At 44.0% G+C, this 9,174-nt stretch overlaps 1 protein-coding gene across 1 annotated transcript in view; it reads left to right on the forward strand.

The window, feature by feature from the left end:
* The window catches only part of MEGF11 (multiple EGF like domains 11), a 306,691-nt gene that overhangs the window by 219,181 nt on the left and 78,336 nt on the right, over window positions 1-9,174 (forward strand). The window contains exon 7 of the mRNA XM_042783088.1: window positions 2,499-2,635. Coding sequence (XP_042639022.1) covers window positions 2,499-2,635 — 137 coding nt within the window. The remainder of the gene's footprint in view (window positions 1-2,498; window positions 2,636-9,174) is intronic.

The following is a 9,174-nucleotide window of genomic DNA, read 5'->3' on the forward strand; positions in this document are numbered from 1 at the left end:
TACCAATGTATCCCTAAAATGCTGACAGAACTTTAAAAACCTCTCAGTAAGGTCAGACACATCAAGACAAATCTCTGAATTAGGATTTTTTTTTTTTTCTTTCTTAGTGAGAACAACCCTTTCTAACCCATTCTTCTGTTCCCATCCTAACTCTGCTCTCTAGGCCTGCTTCACAGTTGTCATCCTGGGACTTCCTTTCACCTCTCTCCTCTGTTGGATTCCCCATTTCCTGGAAACCATGTCTTCTTTTAAAAAATATTTTATTTTGTTTTTTGGTGAAAATACAGTAAAACCCACTCCCATTCAACAATTTTTATACATGATATTCAGTAACATTGATTAATTTCTTCATTTTGGTGGAACAAATTTTCTAGTACTTCCTGAGAAAGTGTTCATAGAAGGTTAACTAACTATGAGGTATTTCTCCGTTTGTCTTTTAACTTCTAGTTAAGATGTCTCACTCCCTGCCCCCCATTATTTTGTATGTAGCCATTTTCTTCTTTCTGAAAACTTTGAGGATGATTTCTTCATTCATACAGATATATAAATTTACAATTATACACCTCGATGTGGGTCTTTTTTCACTTATTGCTGAGCACAAATCCATTGCCATCAAGTTGAGTCTGACTCATAGCAACCCTTTAGGACAGAGTAGAACTGCCCCATAGGGTTTCCAAGGCTGTAAATCTTTATGGAAGCAGACTGCCTCATCTTTCTCCCATGGAACAGCTGGTGGATTCAAATCACTGACCTTTTGCTTAGCAGCAAATGCTTTAACCACTCCACCACGAGAGTTCCTTGGGTATTCATTCTGTAGGCCCTTTCAATTTGGTAATCCAAACTTTTTACCCTTTCATTCTGGGATGTTTTCTTACATTATTATTATTATTATTATTATTATTAGGATAATTTACTCTCCTCTGTTTCCTCTTCCCCATTGTCTGGAACCCCATTCATTAATGTCTGACCTACAGATAGACTCTTGATTTTCTTATGGCTTCTCCACTAGTTTCAATTTCACTGTCTTTTTTGTACTACTTTGTGAGGGATTTCTTCAGCTTTATCTTTCAGCCCTTCTATTACCTTTTTAAAAATTTCTTCTACTTTATTTTAAATGTTCAAAAATTCTTTACTATTCTCTGCATATTCCCTTTTATAGCACTTCATTCTTTCTTGGATATAATATCTTTCTTATAACTACCAAAGGATATTCATCTTAATTATAATAGGGTTTTTCTTTTTTAAACTTTGTTTCCTGCACAGTTTCTGTTTCCTCTGTATTCCTTTTTTATTTGTTTGTTTTGTTCTTCATCTTTCATGCCAGAGCATTATTTCAAATGTCTGATGAGCCTCAGAAAACTGCTTGAAGCCTGGAATTGAGGGACTGTGCCAGGCTTGTTGGCTGATGAAACCCTCAGATGTCAGTATCTGTAGATCTTTTCTCTTGAGCTCATCAACTTTCCCCAGAAAAGACTCTTGCCAGAGGGAGTATAGTCTGGCAGTCAGCATTCTGGGAGCTGAGCATGGGAAGAGAACAGAGGTTCTGATCATTGAGCAGTCAGAGTTCCACATGTCCCTCATTTTCAGCACAGCACCCCCACTCTCAGCAGTGCCTGGTGTCGCTGCATCATCCAAAGTCTATGTGGGTCAGCTTCTCCAACAGTAAACCATCGGTCTTCTACCTGACTTGGCTGTTTGAAGCTAGGGGGTAGCAGAGAAGAGATCTGGGGTTTAAGTGCCTCTTTTATAAACTTTTAAAGAGTCTTCTTGTTTTCACTACACTTGCACCTTGACTTTCAGAGCCTGGTGTCTCCAATTCCTGAGCTGTCTGAGGTTACAAAGGACTTAATCAGCCCACATCTTGATATCTTCTCACACTCCCTTTGCAGCCCCTTAGCACTGCTGAGAAAGCAGAAACCTAAGTCAATCATTACTTCTCTATCTGCTTTTCCATCTTCCAAGATGCAACTGCTCTTATCTGTTATTATCTCCTCTCATTTCCCTTGTAAGTTTATATCTCCCTCTCCCCCTTTATTCCTAAATTAGCTGGATTTGGGAAAGAAGTTGAGATAACATGCTTCCAAATCACCATGTTTCATCAGAATCCTCTTCTTTGTTTTTCCTTGTGCTTTATACCAATGTGAGAGCACTTAGCACCATGTACTTTAATTGCCTATTTGCTTGTTTGTCTCCCCTAGTAGACTGGGAAGACAAGAATCAAGTCTTACTCATTTTTTTGTATCCCTAGTACACAGTGCCTTGTATACTCACTGAGTGTGTACTGAGTAATTAGAGAACAAATTGGCCTCAGTCTCTCCATCTGTAAAATGAGGGCTTTGGAGCCATGATGTCCTGTTATCTATGCTTCCTTTGGTGCTTCCACTGGGGGAATGGATGGTCCCTTGGGCTGTAGCCTCTTGTGTCCTTCCTAGGATGGTGGGGCCTCAGGATGGCACATCAGGAGCACCACCCATGCATGTCTCCCTCCTCTGTTTCAGGGAGCAGTGTGTGCCCAGCCTTGCCCACCAGGGACGTTTGGCCAGAACTGCAGCCAAGACTGTCCTTGCCACCACGGAGGGCAGTGTGACCACGTGACAGGGCAGTGCCACTGCACAGCTGGATACATGGGAGACAGGTAAGAATGGGTGTTAACTATTGTCTTTGCTGTTCGCCTTGCTAATGTTCACCACAGCCTTGCCTGTAATAGCTAATATGCCACCCCTCAGGATTCTCTGTGCCAACCTTCCAGGTTCCTTCCTCAGAAAGCATTGTGAAGTCTCCTGCCAGGAAGATTTATCAACTCATCCTTCCTTGCCTTCAGTCTGCAGAGCATAGCCCCTCCCCTAGCCCAGTTACCCAAGCCCTGAATTTGCATTGACTTACCTTGGGGAGCTGTGGTAGTGTAGTGCCTAAGGCACTTGATTGCTAACCAGAAGGCTGCCGGTTCAAACCTACCAGCCACTCCTCGGAAGGAAGGTTGGGCAATCTACTTCCGTAGTGACACTGCCTTGGAAACCCGAGGGAGGGGTCACTATGAGTCATGTCCCACTCGATGAGTCGGTCCCACTCGGCACATAACAAGAACAACAACACCTTGGGGAGGGAGGTAAGCACCTCCTACCCATTCTCTACTATCTGCTAATGCAGGGACATGTAGACATAGATAATCCAAAGAAGCTGAGAATGCAAAATCAGTTCAGAAATTTTGCACGATTTCTTCCAACAGTGGATTTTTATGCCTAATATGAGTTCTGCCCAAAGAATACTGTCTTCAGTTTGTATCCTCTGAAGGCCTGCTATCCGAGGGCAGACTGAATGAGGCACCAGTGCTTTGGAGTCAAAACAACCTTCCAGAGTAGATAATCCACAAAACATAGAACTGAGAAATGACTGTGTATACATTTACATTCAGTATGTATACATTAGGGAGCTCTGGTAGCATAGTGCCTAAGGCACTTGACTGCTCACCAGAAGGCTGGCAGTTCAAACCCACCAGCCACTCCTCGGAAGGAAGGTTGGGCAATCCTACTTCCGTAGTGATACTGCCTCGGAAACCCAAGGAGGGGTCGCTATGAGTCGGGGCCGACTCGACGGCAAACAACAACAACAACAATGTATACATTTACATACAGAAGATGTATGCCATGAGGTTAGGATAGGCGCTGTGGAGGAAGGAGACTCAACAACCAGTGGTCTGATGGTGAATAAATTCCGAGCTTGTGGAGACATATGCCCTCAGGACCCCAGCCAAGTCTCACCCTCAGCCACATGTGTCTCTTCACACAGAGAGGGGACCGTGATAAGGAAGCTGTCACACCCTGGATCATGGTTCCATAGGATCCATGTTTCATTTCTGGCCACTAGATTTTGTTCCTCTGCCCAGACAAGGTGGGATGAGAGAAACATTTCTTTGCCACTCCTCTGCCTCTCCTGCCCAGGTAACACCAGGAAGCAGGGATTGAGGGTCAGTCAACCAGTGAGTCCTTCTAGCGCTGACCAACGTAATCAGAGCTCCTCCAGCTCTTATTGGAATCAGCCCCAAATCTTTAGTGCTATCCAGTGGAGAGATTTTCCATTTTTATCCTTGGGCTTGCTTATCTGCAGCCTAAGGTTTTATAAGTCAGATCTGATCCCTTTGTAAGCCAATGTTCATCTATAGGAGCTTCCCAGGCATAGTATATGGGGTGGCATGCGGGACTCCATCCCAACCTCTGATAGGGATTGAGTCTCTGGCAGCTCTAAAGCATTGAGATCACCTTCCCATTCCCACCATCTCCACCAAAGAAGGAAACTCCTAGGATGAGCCAGTAGAGACAAGAGCCAGGGAGAACTTGAAACCAGACACCAAAAAGCCCAAACTCACTGCTGTCGAGTCAATCCCTACTCATAGCGATTCCCCCTTGGGTTTCCGAGGCAGTATCTCTGCGGAATTAGATTGCCCAGTCTTCCTTCCGAAGAGTGGCTAGTGGGTTTGAACCACCAGCCTTCTGGTTGGCAGTCAAATGCCTTAGGCCTACACCACCAGAGCTCCCTTGAAACTAGATGTTGTTATGTGCCGTCGAGTCGGCCCCAACTCATAGCGACCCCTCCTTGGGTTTCCGAGGAAGTATCACTACGTAAGTAGATTGCCCCATCTTCCTTCCGAGGAGTGGCTGGTGGGTTTGAACCACCAGCCTTCTGGTTAGCAGTCAAGTGCCTTAGGCACTACACTACCAAAGCTCCTCAAAACTAGATAGGGCACCTATATTTCACTCTGCTTTCACATGAGAAGGAAGATGGCACATTTGTTGTTTGAGATGAGCAGTCCCCAGGCTCCAGCTGGCTAGACTCAACACCAGTAGACCTCACCTCATCAACTCTCTTGACTTTCACTGCCGAGATGTCTCAAATGGAGAAATAATCCAAAATATTTCTTCATGTTGGAGCCCTGCAATGATCCTGGGGTTGAAAAGAAACCCCAAAAGCCTAGAGGCCCTCTAGCAAGCTTTAATCAACCACAGGAGAGTACAATAGGGTTTGCCCCTAAACGGGTCGCCTGGCGTTTAATATTTTGTAAAATTGCCTCCATTAATTTTGAAGGTGACAGCTGCATTAACCTACCCCAAATCATCGCCGAGCATATTAAAGTTGAACGGGCATAATAATGCAAGCCTCCCCAGATAGACAGAAACCGATGTAAATTAAACACGAAATGTAACGAGGGCTTTGCAGCTCATTTTGTAATTTAATTGAGCAATGCATCTGGTTGTTAATGGCAATATCGGACACATTAGATTGATATGTTGCAAAGGAAGGACGTTTAAGTAGAAAACTAATTCCTGCTGTGATTACCCTTCTGTTCCACAGGCCCGTTATTAGCGTGCTTTGTGTAAAAGTCATTAGCAGTCGTTGCTTGATCTCTAAATAAATAAGTTGTTTGAATTGTGAGAAGGAAAAAAAGAGAGCTGATTATGTAAATGGATTAGGTTGTCAATATTTCATTTCCACATTCTTTTTCTGGGGCTGTGGAATCAGTCACCCCATAAGTATGGCAGGGTGGGGAAGTGCCTTTCAGAGGGAGTTCAGTGTCCAGTCCTTGGCCAGTCCTGCTAGATGAGAGGGAACAGGAATGTTCCAGAATCAAGAGGTGTCTCCTAGGAACCTTTCCTGGCCTAGGTTTTCTCCCCAGTGTCAGAGACATCTGAGGCAAGCTAAGCCCAGTGACTTCTGGGGTACCCATTCTAAGGCAAAACTGAAAAACCAAACCCCTTACCATCAAGTGGATTCTGAATCATAGCAACCCTATAGGGCAGAGTAGAACTGTCCCTTAGGGCTTCCAAGGCTGCAAATCTTTACAGAAGCAGACTGCCCCATCTTGCTCCCATGGAGTGGCTGGTGAATTTGAACTGCCAAGCTTTTGGTTTGTAGCCAAACATTTAACCATTGCACCACGAGGGCTCCTTTTTGAGGCAGAAGAGAGGATGGCAAGTCACTTCATGATTCAGTAGGCCTTCAACTGCTCTTTGACCTCCCCTTCTGCCTCAGGTTCACTCATTACCACCCCATCCCACTTATCCTCCTCCTTCCTGTCATCTACCTTCCATCCATTCTCCCAACATCATCTTTCTTTCTTTCTTTCTTCTTCCTCCCTCTCTTTTCTGCCCTTTTCCCTTCAAGAGGCCTCAGATTGGTTACAATGCAGCAAGATTTGCCCTGAGACCATCTGGGATCATCTCTGGCACTTACAAGCTGTGTGAGCTTGGACCAGTCACTTCACCTCTCTACTTCTGAGCTTCCTCAACTCCAGAGTGAGGGTGTTGAGACTGTCTGTTGCTTTGGGGGCGGGGACAGGCTTTGGTCATTATCCTTACTGGGACTCCGTCCTGCAAAATTCATCCATTTATGGCAGTGGTTCTGAGAGGGGAGAGCTGGCAGTGCTTTCTGTGATGAAAAGGCCTCAAGGCCAGACCCAGTCACCCTCCTCCTCTCCCTGTCATTGTTGGCAAAGGGCAACAAAGAGAGGGACAAGGAGGCAGGGACACTCCAGTCTAGAGCCGCCGAAGTTAGTGCCCCAAAACACTGACTGCTCCCCTTGACCCCACTCGCTGGCTGCCCCTACACTTCCTGGGATCTGGCCATTCAACATCATCAGAGGCAGTCGAGGCCCCAAGTGACTGACATGAAGTCACCTACAGATGGAGTCTTTCTACCCTATCTGTGGAGAAGAACAATTGCTCCCACCCTTGGTCCTCCAAGATTTAAGAAAGAAGCTAGGAATATATATATTAAAAAAAAAAATCTTGTATTGCTTTTCCTCCTGATTATCATAGAAATCATAAAGAAAATGTACAAAATGAAAAAATATAAAAGCAAAAATACTTATAATCCCTCAGCTCAAAGATTCTGACTGTAACATATCTGACTTTTTTCCTTAGAGCTATATTTATGCCAGAATTTGAGTTCTGAAGATCAGATGGGCTACTATAAGAACTATTGTTATTATTGTTAGGTGTCATTGTGTTGGTTCCAATTCATGGCCACCCCTATGGACAACACAACGAAACACTGCCTGACCCTGCACCATCCTCACAATAGTTGCTATGCTCAAGCCCATTGTTGTAGCCACTGTGTTTATCCATCCCATTGACAATCTTCCTCTTTTTCACTGACCCTCCACTTTACCAAGTATGATATCCTTCTCCAGGGCATGGATCCTTCTGATAACATGACCAAAGTATGAGAGATGAAGTATCACCATCCTTGCTTTTAAAGAGCGTTCTGGCTCTACTTCTTCCAAGACAGATTTGTTCATTCTTCTAACAGTCATGATATATATTCAATACTCTTGACCAAAACCATCATTCAAAGGCATCAATTTTTCTTTGGTCTTCCTTATTTATTCTCCAGCTTTCACATGCATTTGAGGCAATTGAAAAAACCATGGTTCAGGTCAGGCATACCTTAGTCTTCAAAGTGATATCTTTGCCCTTTAACACTTTAAAAAGGTCTTTTGCAGCACATTTACTCAGTGCAACACATCATTTGATTTCTTGACGGCTGCTTTCACGGGTGTTGGATCCAAGTAAAATGAAATCCTTGACAAATTCAGTCTTTTGTCCATTTATCATGATGCTCATTGGTCCAGTTGTGAGGATTTTTGTTTTCTTTATGTTGACGTGTAATCCATACTGAAGCTTGTAGTCTTTCATCTTCATGACTAAGTACTTCAAGTCCTCTTCACTTTCAACAAGGAAGGTTGTGTCATCTGCATATCACAGGGTCATTATTTGGTCATTAATGAGTATTCCTCTAATTTTTTTTTTTTTTTTTTTTTTTTTTTTTTTTTTTTTTTGTGATTTGGGTGAAGATTTACAGAGCAAATTCACTTTCCATACAGCAGTTCACATATACTTTGTCTCGTGACATTGACCACAGTTTACCACAATGCAACAGCTCCCCTCCCACTTCCTCCCCATAGTTACCTCTTGTTTGTATCCATCCCTCCATGCACTCCTGCCCCCTGAGCTGTCTCCCCGTGCATAAGTAGCCCTTCTTTCTCCCATGATTGTTCTCTCCAAGGAGTGTATCTACTTGAGGTAAATGTTCAACTCATATGCCTATCTTTTGTTTGGCTGGAAGCCACAGGTGTGAGTTCAATTCCAGACCTAAAGGGCAGCTAAGGGCCATAGTCTCAGTGGTTCCACCAGGCTCTATCAGACCAGCAAACCTGGTCCCCCCCCCCTTTTTTTTTCTGCAAATGATTTTGAGTTTTGTCCACATTGTTCTCCCTTTCTATCCTGGATCTCCTACATAGATCCCCTTCCAAGTGGTTGACATTGGTAGCCAGGCACCATCTAGTTCTTCTGGTCTCATAGTCGTATAGGCTGCAGATTGGATAGTGTATCAGTCACTAGGACTGATTGCATCCATGAGTTTTTGGTTTTCTTCATTCTTCTTTGCTCTGAACAAGGAGAGACCCATCGTTGCATCTAGAAGGTAGCTTGCAAGCTTTTAAGATCCCAATCACTACTCACCAAAGTAGGAGGTGGAACAATCCCAATCACTACTCACCAAAGTAGGAGGTGGAACAATGTTTTGTGTGGTATGTTAAGCCAATTAAGCTTGATGTCCTCTGTGACTATGGCCCCGAGCCCACAGGTGCAACTACTCGGTCCCTCTGGGTAGCTGGCTGTGGCCAAGCACTGACTACCACCTTGCCTCTTGTCAGCTCTACTATACACCTGGGAATTCAGATCATACACATAAACTTATAGGACCATTGTCTGCCAACCCTATACATGTTCTTGGGTACACTCCCCGCTTCATAGACATAACTACTAGTTCAGCCTGTCCACCCATCTATCCACCCACATACCCATGTTTGCCTTCACTGACAACACAGTACTATATGTGCAAAAGGGTTCGTATTTGTTGTCTGTACCTCCCGTGTACCTCTCTATGTCTTTTCTCTTCCTCAGTGCCACCATATTGCTCACTCACATTTGGTACATTGCCCTTCTCTTCACCCAAATCAATACTTATCTCTATCTATCTAACAGTGTTCTCTACCCTCCCCTCCCACCCCTGGTAATGAATAAAGAAAACTTCCTTCCAGGATGTAGGAGATCCTGGATAGAGAGGGAGAACAATGTGGAACAAAACTCAAAATCATTTGGAGGGGGAAAAAAAAAAAAG

Source organism: Orycteropus afer, unplaced genomic scaffold (assembly GCF_000298275.1).
Source record: "Orycteropus afer afer isolate SDZICR_OR568_19922 unplaced genomic scaffold, OryAfe1.0 scaffold00015, whole genome shotgun sequence".
NCBI lineage: Eukaryota > Metazoa > Chordata > Mammalia > Tubulidentata > Orycteropodidae > Orycteropus > Orycteropus afer.